The sequence below is a fragment of the Nipponia nippon genome, unplaced genomic scaffold (assembly GCF_047370975.1).
Source record: "Nipponia nippon isolate SJK-2023a ecotype South Korea unplaced genomic scaffold, ASM4737097v1 scaffold_26, whole genome shotgun sequence".
NCBI classification, from domain to species: Eukaryota; Metazoa; Chordata; class Aves; order Pelecaniformes; family Threskiornithidae; genus Nipponia; species Nipponia nippon.
The window spans coordinates 6,301,145-6,325,791 of NW_028262343.1; the positions used below are offsets into that span (position 1 = coordinate 6,301,145).

A 24,647-nucleotide genomic window follows, 5' to 3' on the forward strand; every position below is an offset into this window, starting at 1 on the left:
CTCTACAAGTCCCTGGAACACCCCCATTTTCGTGATAAAGAAAAAATCGGGAGCGTGGCGACTGCTACATGATCTACGCGCAGTTAATGCATGTATACAAGACACGGGTCTGCTACAAGCGGGCCTCCCTTCTCCGGCCATGATTCCACCTGACTATCAAATAGTGGTTATAGATATTAGAGATTGCTTTTTTAGTGTTCCCTTGCATGAAGAAGATAGAGTACGCTTTGCCTTTACTGTTCCTGAGCCTAACAATCAACACCCATGTGCCAGATATCAATGGAAGGTGTTACCCCAGGGCATGAAAAACTCACCAGTCTCGTGTCAAATTGCTGTAGCTGCTGCGATACGCCCTATTTGAGAAAATTTCCCTACGGTCATCATTTTCCATTACATGGATGACGTGTTATTGGCGTCCAACCAAGAGGAGTTACTGGAAAAGGCACGCGTGCAGCTGATAGTCAGTTTGGAGCGACATGGGTTACACATTGAGCCTCGGAAAACACAGGTAGGGCGTGCAGTAAAGTATTTAGGTACTCAACTGAGGCCACGAAGCGTGACAGCACAATCATTTGAAATTCGGACTACAGTGACAACACTCCATGAGGCACAAAAATTAATTGGACAACTATTGTGGCTTAGAAACTTTATTCCAATATCTGAGGCAGAAATGACTACCTTATATCAACTCCTGAAAGGAGGAGATTCCCCCCTAGCTGCAAGGACTCTTTCAAGAAACCATCAGGAGATTCTTAGGACAATTATGGAGCGAGCCCAGCATTGGGGTCTCGCTCGATTTACACCTGAACAACCGGTCACTGCCCTGATTTACATGACCGATACTGCTGGCCGTGGTTTACTAATTCAAAATAATGGTGAAAAAGGCTGGCCTTTTGCTTGGTTGTATCAAGGCAAACCAAAGACGGCTTTAATTTCTTGGCCAACATTATTATCCCAGCTTATTCTCCGCTGTCGGAGGCAAACTCAACACTTAACAGGGAAGGACCCGGAGGTCATCGCATTGCCCTGTTCTTTGGCACAGTGGGAGTTGGTACTTCCACAAGTGGGGCTCCTGCAAGCGGCGATAGCTGAATTTACGGGTCGTATTGAAGGTCTAAGACCACACCCCTGTGGGGAGATAATCCAGGTACTCCATTTTTTGCCAGCTAGTGCCATAGTTGAACAACCCACCGGAGGCGGCACAGTTTTTACCGACGCGTCATCGATTACTGGGAAAGCTGTCGTTACATGGCAGGAGGATGGTCAGTGGACCCACATTAGTTATCAAGATCAAGGGCAATCCGTGCAGTATCTTGAGGCCAAAGCGGTATGGATGGCTCTCACTCAATGGCCCGAAGAGGCCTTGGATCTAATCACAGACTCTTGCTATGTATATAAGTTACTGAAGAAGTGCCGATGGGCACTTGGGGCAACGTCAGAGATTGCCGGAATGTTGCTCACCGCACTGCAAATGAGAACCGCTCCTGTCTGTCCTATCCATGTTAATAGTCATAGTTCCATACCGAGTTTTCTTTCTGCTGGGAATGAAGTAGCGGACAGCTTAGCAAAGAGCGTACTGGCGGTTGAAGAAACTTCTAACCTAAGGCGAGCTTTCCGCCTGCATGAGCTCCTCCACTGTGGAGCTCGCGGTTTAGCTAGGCTCGCTGGCGTTACGTTGCAAGATGCTCGCTCTGTGATTGCTGCTTGTCCTGTGTGTTCCAAAGGTCCCCTCTGGGAGGCAGGGGTAAACCCTCGAGGGTTGCAGCCCAACCAAATATGGCAGTCTGATGTTACGATTTATGAACCCTTTAATCCACGTAAGTATCTGCATGTCACAGTTGATACCTGCAGTGGAGTTATTTTAGCGACTATGCATGCTAAACAAAATGCTCTCGCAGTTATTTTACATTGGCAGGACTGTATGGCGCAACTTGGCATCCCACAAAAAATTAAAACAGATAATGGAGCGGCATATGTCAGCAAGAAGACAAAGGACTTTTGCGTGCGCTGGGATATTCAGTTGAGTCATGGCATTCCCTACAACAGTACGGGCCAAAGCATTGTAGAACGCGCGCACCGCACATTAAAAGGGTTACTCGACCGACTTAGGGAGGGGGAAAAGATAAGCCCAGGAACAGGGGTTCCCCCTCCCCTTGACCCTCCCTTATTTCGGGCACAGTGTCTGTTGATGACAGCACTAATTACCTTAAATCATACCATTCGAGGGAACACCTATAAAACCCAGACTGCAACCCAGGCACATTTCCGGCTCGATGAGAACGAAGGGCCTTACCCTTTGGTTCAAGTACGGGACCTGCAAACCCGTGAATGGGGGGGGCCTTATTCCCTCCGTTGCTTGGGACGTGGGTATGCGTGTGTGCAAACCGAGAAAGGGACGCTAGAATGGGTACCCAGTCGAAATATTCGACCGTATAGACATTAATCAATCTATTGAGTCTTATCTTGACAGGTTACCATTTCCCTATGCATCCTGATGGTGTGGGGGAGCAATGAGGGAGCCGCGACGAACTACTGGCTGGACTGGGCAAAATCCATGAACGTAACAGATGCGTGTCTGTATAAGTCTTACCATATATCGATTATTTTACACGTAGCTTCCCCAGCAAGATCCAGAGCTACTGGAGCTAAGGGAGGGGGAAATGTAGTAAAGACAAGGGCTGGCGACCGGAAGATCACGTGCTGTACGGAAAGAGTTAAGGGTCGACCCTCCCTTGTCTCCGCCCCTTATAACATGACACACCTACTGCTGGGGGTATAAAGCCCGTGTTGGCTGGAGATCTGGTGGGATAACCTTGATGTGTAGTGTTTGCTACATTCATCTCATTCTAACATTACTCTTTTAATGATGCTAATATGTTAAACAACCATGAACTAATCTCTCAAAAAAAGATGTACCACTTAAAAAAGTACTAAATAGGGTGACAAGGAATGGCTAAGGTGTGAGATGGTCTTTGCGTCTGGAATGATGAAATAGTCTGGGAATTTCAGCCTGGAGAAAAAGGAGGGGTACGATAGAGGTCTCTAAAGCCAGCAGTGGTACAGAGCAGGTAAGAGGAAACAATTGTTCACTGCCTCTCAGAATATAACAGATAACTCGGATAAACTGTGTATATTTAAAAGATGTTGTGGATGGTAAGATTTTATATGATTTCACAGACATCATTGGACAAGTCCATGGAAAAAAATCATGAAAGGGCTATTGAGTCAGGAGGCAGACCTGAAGGGCAAAGGAGTCCAGGAAGGCTGGATGTTATTCAAGACGGAAGTCTCAAAGGCACAGGAGCAGGCCATCCCCATGTGCCGCAAGTCGAGCAGACGGGGGAGAAGACCGGCCTGGCTGAACAGAGAGCTTTGGGTGGAACTCGGGGAAAAAAAGGAGAGCCTACCACCTTTGGAAGAAGGGGCAGGCAACTCAGGAGGACTACAAGGATGTTGTGAGGTTATGCAGGGAGAAGATTAGAAAGGCGAAGGCCCAGCTGGAACTTAAACTGGCCACCGCCGTTAAAGACAACAAAAAAAGTTTTTACAAATATATCAGCGACAAAAGGAGGGCCAAGAAGAATCTCCATCCTCTGTTGGATGCAGAGGCAAACATCGCCAAAAAAGGATGAGGAGAAGGCTGAGGTACTTAATGCCTTCTTTGCCTCAGTCTTTAATAGTCAGACCAGTTATCCTCAGGGTATTCAGCCCCCTGAGCTGGGAGATAGAGATGGGAAGCAGAATAAAGCTCCAGTAATCCAAGAGGTAACAGTTAGCGACCTGCTCCTCCACCTGGATGCTCACAAGTCTATGGGGCCAGATGGGATCCACCCAAGGATACTGAGGGAGCTGGCAGAGGAGCTCGCCAAGCCACTCTCCATCATTTATCAGCAGTCCTGGTCAACCGGGGAGGTCCTGGATGACTGGAAGTTAGCTAATGTGACACCCATCTACAAGAAGGGTCGGAAGGAGGATCCGGGGAACTACAGGCCTGTCAGCCTGACCTCGGTGCCAGGGAAGGTCATGGAGCAGATCATCTTGAGTGCCATTATGCAGCACGTGCGGGACAACTGGAGGATCAGGCTCAGCCAGCATGGGTTTATGAAAGGCAGGTCCTGCTTGACTAACCTGATCTCCTTCTATGGCAAGATGACCCGCTTAGTGGATGAGGGGAAAGGCTGTGGATGTTGTCCACTTGGACTTTAGTAAGGCCTTTGACACCGTTTCCCACAGCATTCTCCTGGAGAAACTGGCTGCTCACGGCTTGGATGGGTGCACTCTGCGCTGGGTTAAAGACTGGCTGAATGACCGAGCCCAGAGAGTGGTGGTGAATGGAATCAAATCCAGTTGGCGACCGGTCACGAGTGGTGTTCCCCAGGGCTCAGTACTGTGGGAAGTTCTCTTCAATATCTTCATTGATGATCTGGATGAGGGGATTGAGTGCACCCTCAGTAAGTTTGCAGCCAAGTTGGGTGGAAGTGTTGATCTGCTGGAGGGTAGGAAGGCCCTGCAGAGGGACCTGGACAGGCTGGATCGATGGGCCGGGGCCAACTGTATGAGATTCAACAAGGCTAAGGGCCGGGTCCTGCACTTGGGTCACAACAACCCCATGCAATGCTACAGGCTGGGGGAGGAGTGGCTGGAGAGCTGCCTGGCGGAAAAGGACCTGGGGTTGTTGGTTGGCAGCCGCCTGAACATGAGCCAGCAGTGTGCTCAGGTGGCCAAGAAGGCCAATGGCATCGTGGCTTGTATCAGGAATAGTGTGGCCAGCAGGACCAGGGAGGAGATAGTGCCCCTGCACTTGGCACTGGTGAGGCCGCACCTCGAGTACTGTGTTCAGTTTTGGGCCCCTCACTACAAGAAGGACATCGAGGTGCTGGAGCGTGTCCAAAGAAGGGCAAGGAAGCTGCTGAAGGGTCTAGAGAACAAGTCTTATGAGGAGCGGCTGAGGGAGCTGGGGTTGTTTAGTCTGGAGAAGAGGAGGCTGAGGGGAGACCTTATGGCTCTCTACAACTACCTGACAGGAGGCTGTAGTGAGGTGGAGGGTCGGTCTCTTCTCCCTAGTAACAATGAATAGGACGAGAGGAAACGGCCTCAAGCTGTGCCAGGGGAAGTTTAGGTTGGATATTAGGCAAAACTTCTTCACTGAAAGGGTAGTCAGGCATTGGAACAGGCTGCCCAGGGAAGTGGTTGAGTCTCCATCCCTGGAGGTATTTAAAAGATGGGTAGACGTGGTGCTCGAGGACATGGTTTCGTGGTGGACTTGGCAGTGCTAGGTTAACGGTTGGATTCGATGATCTTAAGGGTCTTTTGCAACCTTAACGATTCTATGATTCTATGAATATAAAGATACTGCCCACAAATCTAATTTGCTACAGTCTGGGAAAGTATCACTATATATTTGCCCTTTTATACCTTTCCCAAGGCACCTACTTCTGGCCATTACTGTAGGTAAGGTCGTATGCTGCTTGCAGCTATGATCTGTGGTCATATCACCATTGTTATGCTCTATGTCATTAATAACAATCTTTAAAAAAATATAAAATGGAAATGAGACAAATTCTGTCTTCATAAACATTCTGTTAATTTCCCTTCAAGGTCGGATCTGGTTTTATTAACCATTCCGTCTCTCTTTTGTGAACTTCCGTTAGTGTTATGAGGAGAGCTACTCAGAGCTACCACAGGATACTTGACTAGTTTTGCCAGGCTAAGGGCCGGGTCCTGCACTTGGGTCACAACAACCCCATGCAATGCTACAGGCTGGGGGAGGAGTGGCTGGAGAGCTGCCTGGCGGAAAAGGACCTGGGGGTGTTGGTTGGCAGCCGCCTGAACATGAGCCAGCAGTGTGCTCAGGTGGCCAAGAAGGCCAATGGCATCGTGGCTTGTATCAGGAATAGTGTGGCCAGCAGGACCAGGGAGGAGATAGTGCCCCTGCACTTGGCACTGGTGAGGCCGCACCTCGAGTACTGTGTTCAGTTTTGGGCCCCTCACTACAAGAAGGACATCGAGGTGCTGGAGCGTGTCCAAAGAAGGGCAAGGAAGCTGCTGAAGGGTCTAGAGAACAAGTCTTATGAGGAGCGGCTGAGGGAGCTGGGGTTGTTTAGTCTGGAGAAGAGGAGGCTGAGGGGAGACCTTATGGCTCTCTACAACTACCTGACAGGAGGCTGTAGTGAGGTGGAGGGTCGGTCTCTTCTCCCTAGTAACAATGAATAGGACGAGAGGAAACGGCCTCAAGCTGTGCCAGGGGAAGTTTAGGTTGGATATTAGGCAAAACTTCTTCACTGAAAGGGTAGTCAGGCATTGGAACAGGCTGCCCAGGGAAGTGGTTGAGTCTCCATCCCTGGAGGTATTTAAAAGATGGGTAGACGTGGTGCTCGAGGACATGGTTTCGTGGTGGACTTGGCAGTGCTAGGTTAACGGTTGGATTCGATGATCTTAAGGGTCTTTTGCAACCTTAACGATTCTATGATTCTATGAATATAAAGATACTGCCCACAAATCTAATTTGCTACAGTCTGGGAAAGTATCACTATATATTTGCCCTTTTATACCTTTCCCAAGGCACCTACTTCTGGCCATTACTGTAGGTAAGGTCGTATGCTGCTTGCAGCTATGATCTGTGGTCATATCACCATTGTTATGCTCTATGTCATTAATAACAATCTTTAAAAAAATATAAAATGGAAATGAGACAAATTCTGTCTTCATAAACATTCTGTTAATTTCCCTTCAAGGTCGGATCTGGTTTTATTAACCATTCCGTCTCTCTTTTGTGAACTTCCGTTAGTGTTATGAGGAGAGCTACTCAGAGCTACCACAGGATACTTGACTAGTTTTGCCAGACTTTAGCAGGTAATGAGACCTATTGCCAGTTGATCTAAACCATTTGTTTGGGATTATACTTGAGAAACAAACCAGCACTGAGATTTAAAGAAATGATTGATTATACCTCCTTAATAAAATTGAAGGCCACACTTTTCAAAGAGGTCAGCAGCCACAATTTACAATAACACTGTTCTCAACAGGACACCATGTTTCCCAGAGGGCTAAAAGCCCGGTGTTCTTTTTGACCTTTTGAAAACCCTGCCCAAAATGTACACGTGTTAATTTTCTCAGTGACTTCAAATAAACCAGGGCTAAAAATAAAACCACACTTGAGAACAGAGTGTTTCACAATATGTTCTTTGTACAGCATTCACGTGTTGTGCTTGTTTGTAATTGCGGCTGTAACCAACATTGCAGACCATGGCATTCAAAGGGCCCACAGTCTTAAAATGTCTTGCTGGACACAAAAATCTATATTGTTATTTTTAAAAGTTGTCCACAAGTGATGTTATCAACTCATGGCAGAGAAAGACGTTATCAACTCAATGGCAGAGAAAGAAAGAAAAGACAGTCCCAAGTGCTTGACACAACTCGTGCCCTTCAAACTGGCCAACATGGCCAGAGCACTTACTACAAGTCAGGGAAACTCATTCTTCTGCTTTTCCTGACACCACCTCCCACAATCTCTGAGCAGATTTAAGAAATGATTGCAGCTGTACAGAAAAGATATAAACATTTCTGTGTGCAGTCTGAGTACAGTAATTGACATACTGGATCAGAGCTACAATTTATCCAATACAATAATCTGCTCTTGAGATAGCCATAGGACATATATCTGAGAAAGGAAAACCCCAGAGTAGATAAAGATGGAGATAGAGGATAATCAGCTTCCATAAAGACTGAATTCTAAATCCCAGGAGTCAGAGTTCGCTTTAAAGCCTGAAACATGAGTTTTGATATCTATCTTATTACCCTTCTTTTTTTTTGCAAGCATTGGTTATTACACCTGAGGATTCTTGACTGTACAACATGCAAAGTTCATTCTCCTCCTGCTAAATTCATGACCTTGGGAATTGTTTGTCAACTCACTGCATTAATCTTTCTATAGGAAAATAGTTTGAGGAATAGAAATTCAGGTTAGTTATGTGACTTAAAGAAAAATCTTCAAACTCTACATTGCAGATTTACAGAGTGCCAGGCATTTTAGTGCCTGGTCTAAATTTGGGGTAAAAGTATACACTTACAAATTTTTTATCTCTTTCTCCATTGAATACACTTTCCTAGCTCATATTAAAATGAATAAATATTAGAAAAGCTCACAGAGGGAAGAACAGATTATAGAAATATATATAATGTGACAGGCATTTATTCAAAGAAAACCATCTTCTGTTAAAGCAGGTGCAATGGCAACCATTTTGGTTTTGTTGCAAACAGTTTAAAAAACTCAGTTCTTCACAAATGCTGGCAATTTTTCTGGACATAACTTGTTAAATCTTTTCTGTTACCTTTCAAGGACTAATTTATGGCTATTTTTAATGGATACTTTTGAGGTGTGCTTTTACACATATGTAATGCTTATTTAGACAGATGCGATAGGAAGCTATGTTATTCTGATGAAATTATTTACCAGGACAAGCAATTGTACAACTAGAAAAAAATATTTAAAAAAAAAAAAAGGTCAGCGAGCTATGAAAATACATAAATTAAAAACCACCAGCATGGAATTAGATGTAGCACAGGTGGTATACTGTGAAATGTCACCATCTCTTTCTGTTTCCCATGCAGTCATTCTTATAATACCCTTTCCCCTAAACACCTGTATAAGAATAGTGACAAGGAGATCTTAGTTACACACATGTTCACCAGAAGCCAGACTGAGCCTTTACCACAGTCAGTTTTAAAAATAATAATAATAACAACCCCATGCCCAGTACAGCACAGAAATTGACCTCCAATGATGTCAGGGTTTGATTTGCACACCTGCTGAACATGCTCTCCAGATATCAGCAAATTTGGAGAAAAAAACAGGCCAGGTAGTGTTATTATGATACTCTGGAGCTTTTCCATTACAGTTTGGCCAGTGTCGCCTCAAAAACATTTCATGGTATGAAAGGATATCACTGCTGGCCAGAAACAGAAAGAACACAGATGTTCACAGCTCCGTAATTTCCTGTGTGGACAACATTTGCCTCCAAGAGGGAGACTTTATGAAACAGAGGTTCATCTTATTTACACCTGTGTAAATGTGCAGCAGGTGAACTGATAGCAGTGGGAGTTGGATATTGGCGTCTTTCTGTTTTGGATTATTGTATTGGAAATCACAACCCAAATGTTCTCAACTTTCATAAAGGTCTAGTTCACATTTTGAGTAAACTGTTTCTTCAATCTCTCTTCTCCTCTCCTTCTCCTATTTTTTTTTGTTGGTTTGTTGGGGTTTTTTATTTTTTTTCCTGGCTAGAACATATCTGCCTATGGCTATAACTACTTAAACATATTGTGTATATACATATGCATACCTAATCTTGCTGCTTATCACAAAGGCCATAATGTACTTCCTATCTAAGGAGCAGCATAAGGAATGTTGTATCAGATATGTCTTTAGTCTAAGTCAGCCTCTGAACCAGCACTGGTCTTGTGGACACTTAGATGACAGACATGTCACAGCTCTGCATAAGGTCATCCCTGGACACATGTCCATTCTAATGATGTTACAGTTTTAGTGATATCAACAAGGACAGTTCAGACCTCAGCCTACAGAAACAAAAGGGAGGTGGTGTATGATGATTTCTTTACAGTGAGTGTATCACAAACATTTCATTACAAGTACTGTAGCAATTAATGACATCGTGCATTCTCACAAGCAATCATAAAGCTTTTGTAATTTCTTTTCTTACCAAGTTGCTCTGCTAAATGTTTGCCTCTCTCAGTGAAGATTACCCGTTCGTCCTCCATGTCACATTTGTTACCGACCAAAATAACCTGGGCATTCTCCCAAGAGTATGTCTTGATTTGAGTTGACCTTAAAAGAGAGACAGAGAGAGAGGGAGAAGTCAAAACAAAGCAAATTCCCCTTAAATCAAACAGAATTGCAACAAGGCAAAAAAGACAATACTGATTTTGACATCTAGGGTAACGTGATTCTGTTTAATTCTGGATTTCAAATAAACTAAGGATTATCTGTCAGGAATTATTATTACAGGAATATCATCAACACAGGTTTTGCTTTTTCTTGTTAAAACAAGACAGTCTTTTAGCATTTTCTCCTGCTATCAGCATTCTTCCTATATTTTTAGAAAGAAGCAGTGACACATTCTCCCACACAATTAAAAAAAGCATTTTCACATTTTAATGCAAATCTTATCATCTAAACCCAGAGCTTTGAAACAAAATCAACAGCTTATTAATTTCTTATCTTTCACCTTTTAAAATCAGGATCTAAATTTATCAGCAAAACTTCAAAGAAGTCATTCTGTCTTCCTTCTGTTGTTTCTCTCTAGCACATTCCACTATAGCTCTTTGATCTACCAGAACAACATTTACATTGTACATTAAGCCATCGACAGGGGCCGAGTTTGAACTTTAATTTACCTTCCGTTTAAATTATACAAGTATCTGAGGCCTTGAAACACCATAGGACCTTGAGTGCTGGTGGTAAAACAGCTCACCCTACAAAGCGCTCTTCTGCAATTTGAATGTGATGCAACCAATGGGCAACTTAGGAGCACGCTTGTAGGACCTCTCAGCTGCTGACTGCCGCCACTCTGCTGATACTCAGACCTGCTCTGTAGGAAGGAAAGATCCACGTCCTGGCTCCAGGCTCAGCCAGGAGTGATGCTGCTGGCTACCACCTTCTAACTACCCTTGAAAGTAGCGTAGGGTGCAGTAACCTTACTCTAAGCACTTACACTTTGCCTTGGACTTGTGACTATGCCTGGCTTTAGGCTCTGACTCAAGTGCTTGGTAGGATATGAATATCTCGTCTGTCCCCATATGCTCAATGGAGAGAGAAAGACATGTAGAGAATATCTCTTTCTCTACTTGGACAATACAGGGTGCTTAGGAAAACTGCACTGGTATAGAAACTAGCCTGCTTAACTAGACATTTAGGAGAGAGTACTCTGGAAGGGAATCCTGGTGTGTATCAGAGCCCTACATCTCTGTGAGAAAAGATGAAATAGCTTCAAAAATCTGTCACCTAAGTGTTTTGGAAGCTGGTCTGTGTGGGTGTTAATTTCACTAATGACCCCTTCTCATAACACAGCCGTTATCTCTACATATTCAGATCCCTGTCTGCAAAATGCTTAATGCACAAAAAAGACCATAATGTAGTCTGACAACCATTTCTAGTGAAAGACAAAAAATGGATCAAATCTCCCCAGATGGCTTTGCTTAGTGTGAGACCAGAGGGATGGACACGGGCAAAAACTGCTACAGGCTATCTTTGTACCCCTAGGTCCAATGACAATGCCCACAGGCCCAGACCCCCCTAGCATGAGTCAAAGCAGCCTACTGTAGTTTACCTTTAAGCCATGTGTGATGGGTCTGCGGTGCTGGGCAGAGGAATTTTAAAGGGAAGGATCACACTGCCTTTACGGTTGTTTTACTTCATCAGAATGACCAAAAAAGAAGCTGAAGCAAGCCCCAGGCATTTTGTGCTGTAGATTGTTCCCTTGGGCCTGTCCAGATATTTCCTTCAAGAAATGGATACTGTGCTATTTTAAATCTGCTTAAAAAATTATAGCAATTTGACTAGGCTATCATAAGGTACTGTGACCAAAGAGGAGGTCAGGCTTCCTTTACACTTATATTTTACTAAAGATATAATTGCTCTGAAAAAAGGGCACCATGCATTCATTTTGGTAGAAATGTACTTTTGGAATGATGCTGAGTTCTTCTGGAATTTGTGGTTAAACAAGATATGATTACTGTTTTTTAACCAGACCTATATTTGTTACCATAGCAAATTTGCAAATACTAATAATTCAAATGTCAGAGGATCTTAGTCCATTAAGGACTCTAAAAGAGTTTAGCTTTGAAAAATTATGAGCTGAGGGTCAATTGGTTCCCCTTATGTCAGCAGGATATTGAAGACGTTTGAAAAGCAAAATATACAGTAAAAATATTAAGCTTCACTGAAGGAATTAATTGCGTATTCTGCAAAGGTGAAATATAAGAAATTGATGAATGAAGAAATACAACCTAGAGAAATATCATCACACCAGTGTAAAGAGAACTCATTCAGCTTTGTTTTGCAGACTTTTGCTCCAGAGCCTTACCAGAGTTTCTTTGCTTAAGAATGTAAACCCCTTCATTTTACTGCAGCCAGATGTGATTTTTCATTCTATGAACTATGAATCTGTGCATTCAAATGCTTCTCATTACCAAAGCCACTTATTTTATTCTTAGACTTTTTTATCTGGTTTGCTTATGTCTCATCTTCTAGTTACAAGGAATTTTTTAAGCAACAAGAGAAGAGATGTTGTCCTTGATAATGATTCCAAAGGTTTATGTTTTGCAAAAGACTCTGTAGTGCAAAAATACAACTGACGAACTTTGAAAATCGGTCAAATGTATCCCCACCCAACCCCACTTCAGTAGGAGCTTGGATTCAAAGAGTATATGCCGTGGTTTAATCCCAGCCAGCAACTAAGCACCACACAGCTGCTTGCTCACTCCCCCCCGGTGGGATAGGGGAGAGAATCGGAAGGGTAAAAGGGAGAAAACTCATGGGTTGAGATAAAGACAGTTTAATAGGTAAAGCAAAAGCCGCGCACGCAAACAAAGCAAAGCAAGGAATTCATTCACTCCTTCCCATGAGCAGGCAGGCGTTCAGCCATCTCCAGGAAAGCAGGACTCCATCACGCATAATGGTTACTTGGGAAGACAAACGCCATCACGCCGAATGTCCCCCCCTTCCTTCTTCTTCCCCCAGCTTTATATACTGAGCATGATGTCATATGGTATGGAATAGCCCTTTGGCCAGTCTGGGTCAGCTGTCCTAGCTATGCTCCCTCCCAACTTCTTGTGCACTTGGCAGAGCATGGGAAGCTGAAAAGTCCTTGACTAGTATAAACACTACTCAGCAACAACCAAAACATCAGTGTGTTATCAATGTTATTCTCATCCTAAATCCAAAACACAGCACTATACCAGCTACTAAGAAGAAAATCAACTCTATCCCAGCTGAAACCAGGACAGTATAATAGGCTTATCACTGTTATGTTTTCTTTTAGACATACATTTCCACTGATGGCTTCTGTAGATTTTGATTCCCACAATTCTCCACAAAAGCCAACACACAAAAAAAGATTTTGCTGTTCCTTGCATATGTGACATTTCAAATGGCCGAGGCTTTTGATTAATCCAAAGCACATAACATTGTCCTTGTAAAGAACTTTAGCCTCAGGAAGACTGAAGACATGAAAAGGCAAAGCTGATGCTTGCAGTAAGCTGAATACGGCAATTCTTGTTCACTTTCACTGCCCTAGTATATGTCAATAGCAATTTACCCTGTAAATCTTTCACATTCTAGTTGTATGGTAGGCAGGCAATCTGCAATATGCTTGAATTTTTATAATGTATAGATACCAGAGGGGCAGATTAATGCAGGAATTCAGTGATCCATTACTTTCAGTGATCAACACAAGACTCATTCTCCCTGTACATATTCCTTGTCAGAAAAGAGCACTTGCTGAATGCTAACTAAAGCAATTCTATTTTCTCATCTTAAAACAGTACTGTATTTTCCAGTAATGGTTAAAAGTACTGTAAAGTTACATCAATAAATTTCCAAAAGAGTTTTGGACTATTATGACAGAAGACTCAAAGATAATATGTAGGCTTTTTCCTTTGTTTGATGGAATGAAATACTATGTGAAAAAATGTTCAAAATGCAGTTTTTCAATCCTACTTTCTTTGAAATGAACCCTGAAGAAAAGGCAAAGTTAAACAGTTCACACTGGCATATGTCCATATGCACACTGCTTCAGTACTAGCGTGCTACCTAGTTCTGCTCCTAGGAAATGCCTTGTAATACTTGTTAGTTCACAAAATATTCTTCTGAAAATTTTGCTTATTAGTTCCATTTAGTATAATGAGATTTTTGTATTTCTGCCACTTCTAACACTGTCATTTACTGAAGTAGAGAATAAACCCAGTGTTGCCTAGGCAAAGATATCCTCTGTTACCTCGTCTCATGAGCACACAGGTTTCAAAGTGAATATTACAATGCTTAAAATGGTGAACACAACATTATAAAGACCAAAGACACTATTATCATGCACTACCCTCTCCAAGTCTGCCAAAAAATTAAATGTCAGTTATGGTTATAACCAAGCATAGTGAAATGCACCTTCATGACCGAGATGAAGCAGTAGGTAAAAGGTCTATGTTGCAGCACATTTTCTTTTGGGAAAAGATCAGGTATGAGCTTAAAGGGCTACATCTATTCTCAGGTAAGACTCTGCTTTAGGTCTATAAAAGAATCAATTGAATAAAGAACTTGGTTCTAGCAGGGAGACTGAAACCAACCACGAAAGAACAAAAATTTCAAAGAAGCAGGAAACTAAACTTCGTGAAGCAGTGTGACCCTGTACCTCTGAACATGCAAGAGCTTCAAGTAATTGTCCAGGCAACAATGGTGGGGTGTGTGTGCTTGTGTAGGCAGCTTACAAGGAGTATTGCACAGCATGATGGAGTGGGATTCAGAAATACCCAGCCCTAGCTGGCTGAGGTAGCTGAGATGCTGGAAGCCAAGGTAGCTAGCACAGAGCAATATGGGAGCACTGCTGTGATGTTACTGTTGTGCAAGCTAGCTTGTTCACGTTAAATTACATGATAAAAGCTCATCTGCACATCCACAAAGGAGTACAGAGAGACAATGGCAGGTGAGGGAGCCCAAATAATATCCTGGCACTGGTTGCTTCCAGGCCTATCTCAAGAGCTATCAGCCTGTCAAAGGCCCACTTCCATAAGCCCAGAGGAGCATGGGGGCACAAAAGCTGGAGACAACCCAAATTAAAGACTCAGAATAAGGAACACCACATCCAGGCCCCTCCCAGGGCTGTCCCAGGAGAGCCTCAACCTCACTGTCCAGGCATAAAAACCATCACCATGAGTCAACACTGGAGCACCTTTTGGAATGAGTTGCTGCCTAGGGGTATGGGACACATGATGGGATGCAGAGGAAGAGCATTTCGGGATTGTACAGGACATTATGGCATGTTTAGGGGAGGAATCAAAGGCAGGGAAGGGGAGGGATTAAAGTAGAACAAGTGGGTTAGAACAAGTGTGGGAAAATAGAGGGGTAAGAGGCTAAAATGTGTCAGTTGTGTGTAAGGAGCTGGCTGGTCAGTACCCTTGTCTGGCCATGCCCTGAGCCTGATCAGCACAGGCTGTCCTATCTTCTTATTGAATTCCTTTCTAAGGGTTTCTCTAAGGGCGGGACCATGGGGGAGTTGCTACTGAGGAGCAGGGGAGTCCCGGCCAGCTCTGAGTGTGTGTGTGTTTGTGTGTGTGTGCATGTGGGATGGTCCATACCAGCAGCTGGAGTGGGGCTGTGGCCTCAGAGGCTTGTATGTCCATATACCAGCAACTGGGGAGACTGGGATCCAGGGGCAGCTACTGGGCAGTCTGAGTGTCTGAGCCCAGCTGATGGAGGGATCCATGCTGTATATATGACTACACATATATATATTCTTGCTAGTGGACCTCCATCCTGCTCTGCCAGGGAGGGGAGCAGGATGAGGCTGTTGGTGCTGTGTGTGTTTGTGGGAGTGCTCTGTGTGTCTGTCTGTGATCTGTGTGGCTGGTCATGTGATGTATAAGTGTGCGCTGTGTGCATGTGCCTCCTAGGAATACATCTTCAGGCTCACTGCTGGTTGGACTTGGGGCATAGAGCTACAGCAGCCTCGCCTCTCTCAGGCTGTCAGATCCAGTGTGATATATTTTCCCCTAAGAGTTCAGACTTAACTCAGCTACGCCTGGGTAACACTGCATTGTACCATGGAGATACTGCTACAGAAGCCAAACCTGCTACTTGTTGTACTTGATACATTTCAGGTTGCACCCACTGATTGGCATCTTAGAATTCACTCTGAATACATCTCCAGAAGATCACTTTTTATTAACTCATATATGTCCAGAACAAACATTAATCTAACCTGGAATAGACTGTGTATATTCTCACCTACAGACAGTAAAGATGGCAAACAAATATATTAGATAAAGATATGCCCATATAGTAAATACATCAGGAATATGAACTTTTAGAGACAGCCGCAATCTACACACTACTCTTTGGACTCAGAGCCCTCCAAGGACGCCTACAATCCCTAGAGGGGCTGGTTTCTATGGGCTTTTTAGATTAATTATGTAGTAAGTAAGTCACATGCACTGACAGCAGAGAATCACTCTAATGAAAATGCTCCAGAGGGGGCCATGTATAATGTTTATTCCAGCAAGTTCAGGGAACATGTTGTATTTCTGATGTTCTGGCTTCAGAAAGAAGTATGCAATTAACTGGAGTGCATCATCTTGCCAGGAAAACAAATAAAACAACAAAAAAAACCCCAACCCCAGTCCAAATAAACAAAACCCCTGTCAAAACCTTTTTTTTTTTAAGTTACTGTTATGTTGAGTTCACTGACTGGTTGATCTGAAAAAACTCTCTCATCTCTGTTTCCAGCATGATGCCTCCAAAGCCTTTTAGCTGAACTATCAGGGGCTGCAGGGTAGTGATGGGACCTGCAGTGGAGTCCAGGTTATCTATTCTAAAACTTTCTCAGTTTATTGGAGTATTTGGTGAGGGGGAGTGTCAGAGAAGCAGCTATGAGTTTGGAGGTGTGTCCAAAAGCATTTGGTGCCCCAAGTTGAATTTCCTCCCTTTATTTGCAGGTGAGAGTGCCGAATGCCTGGCTACCTCTGAGCAGAAAGGCTGGCTTTCCAACATTTTCAGGAGACATAATTTTCCTTCTCTAATTGAGGCAATGGAGGGTATCTTCCCACAGTCCCCTTCCTATGAAGTGGGAAGGTATGGCACACCCCCTCCAACCCCCAACACAGACTGGGATGGTAAAGGGAAGATCTGCCATTCCCATCTTTTCAGGGGATTGGATCGTTTCAGGAGCCCTTTCCCACCCTCATTGTCTGGGAGGAGCTCTGTCACTCTCCCCATTCAAGCCATCTTTTCCATGAGGTTAGTCTGAGGTCTCCCTCATGCTACCAAGTGTCTTTTAGATGTCAGTGTGTACCGTATGCTCTATTCCTTTCCCCATGCCCTCCATTACATCTCCTAAGCCCTTATTATTCCCAGCAAGCCTGATATGTGCCTTAGGAATGCCCCTATATCTTGGAGTTTTCCCATCTCCTCTCTCTATCCCACTCACCTTGGGGATATGATGGAGATGGGGCCTCTAGAGGATTATTCTATACAGAATCATAGAATCATAGAATGGTTTGGGTCGGAAGTGACCTTTAAAGGTCATCTAGTCCAACCCCCTGCAATGAGCAGGGACATCTGCAATTAGATCAGGTTGCTCAGAGCCCCCTCCAACCTGACCTTGAATGTTTCCAGGGATGGGGCATCTACCACCTCTTTGGGCAACCTGTTCCAGTGTTTCACCACCCTCATTGTAAAAAATATCTTCCTTATATCTAGTCTGAATCTACCCTCTTTTAGATTAAAGCCATTACCCCTTATCCTACCGCTACAGGCCCTATTAAAAAGTCTCTCTCCAAGCACATTAATTGATGGCAGTGCTCAATCTTGGTGGCCATTTGGAAGCTGGCTCTGTACCAGCTGCTCTGCACTTGGCACTCAGACCCTGCCACAGGGAGGGCAGGGAGAGAGGTGGCCTCAGGCTTTCCATCTGTTCTCCAGAATAACCCACTGATAGTGGGAGATGAGCCATACAAAACTATATAAACCTACCAACCAAAACCCCAACTCAACTTTCTAACTGGGATTCTGAAAACAGTGCTAGAGGTTAAAAATTTGAAGCTCTCTGAGCAAAAACAAGACAGAAGAGTCTTGGCTCTTCAGGCTTCTGAGTGATTAGTTTTCGATTCTTGGAGGGGGGTCAGCAAAACCACTACCTTGGACTTTTGGAGGGCAGACTTTGGCCTGTTCAGGAGCCTGGTTGAGAGAGTCCCTTGGGAGGCAGTCCTGAAGGGCAAAGGAGTCCAGGAAGGCTGGACATTCTTCAAGAAGGAAGTCTTAAAGGCACAGGAGCAGGCCGTCCCCATGTGCCGCAAGTCGAGCAGGCGGGGGAGAAGACCGGCCTGGCTGAACAGAGAGCTTTGGATGGAACTCAGGAAAAAAAGGAGAGCCTACCACCTTTGGAAGAAGGGGCAGGCAACTCAGGAGGACTACAAGGATGTTGTGAGGTTATGCAGGGAGAAGATTAGAAAGGCGAAGGCCCAGCTGGAACTTAAACTGGCCACCGCCGTTAAAGACAACAAAAAAAGTTTTTACAAATATATCAGCGACAAAAGGAGGGCCAAGAAGAATCTCCATCCTCTGTTGGATGCAGAGGCAAACATCGCCAAAAAAGGATGAGGAGAAGGCTGAGGTACTTAATGCCTTCTTTGCCTCAGTCTTTAATAGTCAGACCAGTTATCCTCAGGGTATTCAGCCCCCTGAGCTGGGAGATAGAGATGGGAAGCAGAATAAAGCTCCAGTAATCCAAGAGGTAACAGTTAGCGACCTGCTCCTCCACCTGGATGCTCACAAGTCTATGGGGCCAGATGGGATCCACCCAAGGATACTGAGGGAGCTGGCAGAGGAGCTCGCCAAGCCACTCTCCATCATTTATCAGCAGTCCTGGTCAACCGGGGAGGTCCTGGATGACTGGAAGTTAGCTAATGTGACACCCATCTACAAGAAGGGTCGGAAGGAGGATCCGGGGAACTACAGGCCTGTCAGCCTGACCTCGGTGCCAGGGAAGGTCATGGAGCAGATCATCTTGAGTGCCATTATGCAGCACGTGCGGGACAACTGGAGGATCAGGCTCAGCCAGCATGGGTTTATGAAAGGCAGGTCCTGCTTGACTAACCTGATCTCCTTCTATGGCAAGATGACCCGCTTAGTGGATGAGGGGAAAGGCTGTGGATGTTGTCCACTTGGACTTTAGTAAGGCCTTTGACACCGTTTCCCACAGCATTCTCCTGGAGAAACTGGCTGCTCACGGCTTGGATGGGTGCACTCTGCGCTGGGTTAAAGACTGGCTGAATGACCGAGCCCAGAGAGTGGTGGTGAATGGAATCAAATCCAGTTGGCGACCGGTCACGAGTGGTGTTCCCCAGGGCTCAGTACTGTGGGAAGTTCTCTTCAATATCTTCATTGATGATCTGGATGAGGGGATTGAGTGCACCCTCAGTAAGTTTGCAGCCAAGTTGGGTGGAAGTGTTGATCTGCTGGAGGGTAGGAAGGCCCTGCAGAGGGACCTGGACAGGCTGGATCGATGGGCCGGGGCCAACTGTATGAGATTCAACAAGGCTAAGGGCCGGGTCCTGCACTTGGGTCACAACAACCCCATGCAACGCTACAGGCTGGGGGAGGAGTGGCTGGAGAGCTGCCTGGCGGAAAAGGACCTGGGGTTGTTGGTTGGCAGCCGCCTGAACATGAGCCAGCAGTGTGCTCAGGTGGCCAAGAAGGCCAATGGCATCGTGGCTTGTATCAGGAATAGTGTGGCCAGCAGGACCAGGGAGGAGATAGTGCCCCTGCACTTGGCACTGGTGAGGCCGCACCTCGAGTACTGTGTTCAGTTTTGGGCCCCTCACTACAAGAAGGACATCGAGGTGCTGGAGCGTGTCCAAAGAAGGGCAAGGAAGCTGCTGAAGGGTCTAGAGAACAGAACAAGTCTTATGAGGAGCGGCTGAGGGAGCTGGGGTTGTTTAGTCTGGAGAAGAGGAGGCTGAGGGGAGACCTTATGGCTCTCTACAACTACCTGACAGGAGGCTGTAGTGAGGTGGAGGGTCGGTCTCTTCTCCCTAGTAACAATGAATAGGACGAGAGGAAACGGCCTCAAGCTGTGCCAGGGGAAGTTTAGGTTGGATATTAGGCAAAACTTCTTCACTGAAAGGGTAGTCAGGCATTGGAACAGGCTGCCCAGGGAAGTGGTTGAGTCTCCATCCCTGGAGGTATTTAAAAGATGGGTAGACGTGGTGCTCGAGGACATGGTTTCGTGGTGGACTTGGCAGTGCTAGGTTAACGGTTGGATTCGATGATCTTAAGGGTCTTTTGCAACCTTAACGATTCTATGATTCTATGAATATAAAGATACTGCCCACAAATCTAATTTGCTACAGTCTGGGAAAGTATCACTATATATTTGCCCTTTTATACCTTTCCCAAGGCACCTACTTCTGGCCATTACTGTAGGTAAGGTCGTATGCTGCTTGCAGCTATGATCTGTGGTCATATCACCATTGTTATGCTCTATGTCATTAATAACAATCTTTAAAAAAATATAAAATGGAAATGAGACAAATTCTGTCTTCATAAACATTCTGTTAATTTCCCTTCAAGGTCGGATCTGGTTTTATTAACCATTCCGTCTCTCTTTTGTGAACTTCCGTTAGTGTTATGAGGAGAGCTACTCAGAGCTACCACAGGATACTTGACTAGTTTTGCCAGGCTAAGGGCCGGGTCCTGCACTTGGGTCACAACAACCCCATGCAATGCTACAGGCTGGGGGAGGAGTGGCTGGAGAGCTGCCTGGCGGAAAAGGACCTGGGGGTGTTGGTTGGCAGCCGCCTGAACATGAGCCAGCAGTGTGCTCAGGTGGCCAAGAAGGCCAATGGCATTCTGGCTTGTATCAGGAATAGTGTGGCCAGCAGGACTAGGGAAGTGATCGTCTCCCTGTGCTTTGGAGCTGGTGAGGCCGCACCTCGAATACTGTGTTCAGCTTTGGGCCCCTCACTGCAGGAAGGACATTGAGGTGCTGGAGCGTGTCCAAAGAAGGGCAATGAAGCTGGTGAAGGGTCTAGAGAACAAGTCTTATGAGGAGCGGCTGAGGGAGCTGGGGTTGTTTAGTTTGGAGAAGAGGAGGCTGAGGGGAGACCTTATGGCTCTCTACAACTACCTGAAAGGAGGTTGTAGCGAGGTGGGGGTTGGTCTCTTCTACCAGGTAGCAAGCATCAGGATGTGAAGAAATGGCCTCAAGTTGTGCCAGGGGAGATTTAGATTGGATATTAGGAAAATTTTCTTCATGGAGAGACTGGTTAGGCATTGGAACAGGCCGCCCAGGGAAGTGGTGCAATCACAGTCCCTGGAAGTATTCAGAAAACGTGTGGATGTGGTGCTTAGGGACATGGTTTAGAGGTGGACCTGGCAGTTAGGTTAACGGTTGGACTCAATGATCTCAGAGGTGTTTTCCAACCTTAATGATTCTATGATTATTTGAATACTATACTTTTTCTGGCCATGATTATTGGCATAGTGGGAATATACTAGCAATAATTAGTAATAACATCAGCAAGAATAAAAAGAAGATCTTGATATTTGCCAGATTTTAGTAGAAATAATGAGCAGCTGGGGGAATACACAGCCCCAAGAAAAAGAACTAGCTTTGAGACACAGCTCAGGATATTTCCTCCTTCAGTTACTGATGATTGTCGTGGTTTAACCACAGCCGACAACTAAGCACCACACAGGCGCTCGCTCACTCCCCCACAATGGGATGGGGGAGAGAATCGGAAGGGTAAAAGTGAGAAAACTCGTGGATTGAGATAAAGACAGTTTAATAGGAAAAGCAAAAGCCACGCACGTAAACAAAGCAAAACAAGGAATTCATTCACTCCTTCCTATCATCAGGCAGGTGTTCAGCCATCTCCAGGAAAGCAGGGCTCCATCACGCGTAATGGTTACTTGGGAAGACAAACGCCATAACTCTGAATGTCCCCCCTTTCCATCTTCTTCCCCTATCTTTATATTGCTGAATGAGTAAAATGGCCAGTACTTTATACTGACTCATGGATGGTGGCAAATGCTCTCTGGGGGTGTCTACAGCAATGGAAGCAGAGCAACTGGAAGTGCAGTGGCAAACCCATCTGGGCTGCTGCATTGTGGCAAGATATTGCTGCCCGGGTAGAGAACCTGGTTGTAAAAGTACGTCACATAGATGCTCCCATGCCCAAGAGTCAGGCCACTGAAGAACATCAAAACCACCAGCAGGCTGCTAAGACTGAAGCGGCTCAGGTGGATCTGGACTGGCATCATAAGGGTGAGCTATTTATAGCTTGATGAGCCCATGACACATCAGGACATTTAGGAAGAGATGCAACATATAGATGGGCTCGTGATCGAGGGGTGGACTTGACTATTGATGCCATTGCACAGGTTATCCATGAATGTAAAACATGTGCCATAATCAAACAAGCCAAGCGGCTAAAGACTTTTTGGTATAGAGGACAATGGCTGAGATATCAATATGGGGAAGCCTGGCAGATCGATTTTATCACACTACCATGAACCTTCCATGGCAAGCACCATGTGCTTACAATGGTGGAAGCAACTACTGGAAACATACCCTGTGATCCATCCCATGCCACTGCCTGAAATACTATCTTGGGCCTTGAAAAGCAAGTCTTATGGCAACATGGCACCCCAGAAAGAATTGAATCAGACAATGGGACTCATTTCCAAAACAACTTCATAAACACCTGGGCCAAAGGGCATGGCATTGAGTGGGTGTATCACATCCCGTATCATGTACCAGCCTCCAGGATAATTGAACGATACAATGGACTGTTCAAAACTACGCTGAGAGCAATGGGTGCTGGGACATTCAAGCATTGGGATACACATTTAGCCGAAGCCACTTGGCTAGTTAACACTAGAGGATCTGCCAGTCGACCTGGCCCTGCCCAATCAAAACCCCTGCGCACTGTGGAAGGAGATAACATCTCTGTAGTATATTTAAGGATCTGATTGGGAAAAACAGTCTGGGTTATTCCTTCCTTAGGAAAGGGGAAACCCATTCGTGGGACTGCTTTTGCTCAAGGACCTGGGTGCACTTGGTGGGTAATGCAGAAGAATGGGGGAGTCCAATGTGTATCTCAAGGGGATTTAATCCTGGGTGAAAATAATCCATGATTTGAGTTGTATGATGGCAGTATTACATGATGCTGTATGCCACCACTGCTGTGGCTGCCATATGTCAAAGGTATTATAGCAGGAACCTCTCACTGCTATCCAGGCTAGAAGCAAGAGGAGGAATTCATTGCAATGTTAAAGTTTATGGCTTAGTCCAAAGGGACCAGGGGTGGAGACTGTAATGGAGACCTTTCAATTGTTGTAGCCCATGATTTGAGTTGCATGTTATAGGAAGTACTACAGCAGAAACCACCTGAACCAATGAAGGACGAATCTCACAAGAAGCAGTGCAAGTGCATCAGTAACTTGACTTGAGCTGGCTTTGGTGCCCAATAACTCCATGCAACACACCAGCTCTCCTGTCCTGAGTGAATATCATAACAGATGGAGCCCAAAGTCATAGACCAAATGAACTCAATGAACATTTTATAGATATTTATGGACATTTCACAAACATTTTATGGAGGAAAGGGGTGGTTAATGAGGATGTATTACAATAGGGTGGGACTTGAACGTGACATAAATGGTATGGAATAAGGGGTGGAGAATGTGCTGGTTTCAGCTGGGATAGAGTTAATTTTCTTCATAGTAGCTAGTATGGGGCTATGTTTTGGATTTGTGCTGAAAACAGTGTTGATAACACAGGGATGTTTTAGTTATTGCTGAGCAGTGCTTACACAGAGTCAAGGCCTTTTCTGTTTCTCACACCACCCCACCAGCGAGTAGGCTGGGGGTGCACAAGAAGTTGGGAGGGGACACAGCTGAGACAGCTGACCGCAGCTGACCAAAGGGATATTCCATATCATATGTCATGCTCGGCATTAAAACTAGTGGGGAGGTTGGCAGGGGGGCTGCTGCTCAGGGACTGGCTGGTCATCTGTTGGTTGGTGGTGAACAATTGTTTTCATTTGCATCACTTGTCTTTCTTGGGTTTTAGTTCTCTCTCTTTGATATTTTTCTTTTCATTACAATTATTATTATTATTTTATTTCAATTACTGAACTGTTTTTATCTCAACCCATGAGTTTCCTCACTTTTGCCCTTCTGATTCTCTCCCCCCATCCCGCTGCGGGGGAGTGAGCGAGTGGCTGTGTGCTGCTTAGTTGCTGGCTGGGGTTAAAGCACAACAGGAATGTTTGGATATTTGCAACTTCTAAATTCAAGCTATTGCTACTTATTTAATCATTCTGGCATGCTCCAGCTGAGGGCCATAAAAGCTCGATTATTATGGCCAATACAGATTTTTTTACCTCTTGCCTTCATGAACCCCTTTGTAATTATTGAAGCAGTTAGTGAAAACCAAGAAAAGCCATCAATAAAGGACATAATTATCAAAATAGAAATCTGAGGTAGATGAACCTGTGACAAGAATGGGGAAAATGCACAAGAGGTATGCTCTTCTCATAAAGGATTTACATCTAGTGGGCATCCTAGCATCTCCCCTTCTATTCAGAGTAGACTCATAATGCATTTGCGATGCTTTTTTCAGTGATGGTACCAGATAGAGAGTAGGCTAAGATGTCCCAGCAACACAAGAGTATTGAACATGGATGGAGGGGGCAAAGAAAGGGAAAAAAATGAACAAAGTAATTTTTTTCCATCCTCAGTATCACAAAGCAGCAAGGGAAAAGGATCCAGGGAGAAGTGGATGTAATAGCAAGAATGGTATATATCAACCTCTTTACTCTTGCAACAGACCTGGATACGTGAATATTGACCGGGACTG

At 44.9% G+C, this 24,647-nt stretch overlaps 1 protein-coding gene across 1 annotated transcript in view; it reads right to left on the minus strand.

The window, feature by feature from the left end:
- LOC148055203 (ras-related protein Rab-3C-like) overlaps positions 1–24,647 on the minus strand; it is a 166,292-nt gene that overhangs the window by 17,116 nt on the left and 124,529 nt on the right. The window contains exon 4 of the mRNA XM_087762383.1: positions 9,720–9,844. Within this exon, the coding sequence (XP_087618509.1) occupies positions 9,720–9,844 (125 nt within the window). The remainder of the gene's footprint in view (positions 1–9,719; positions 9,845–24,647) is intronic.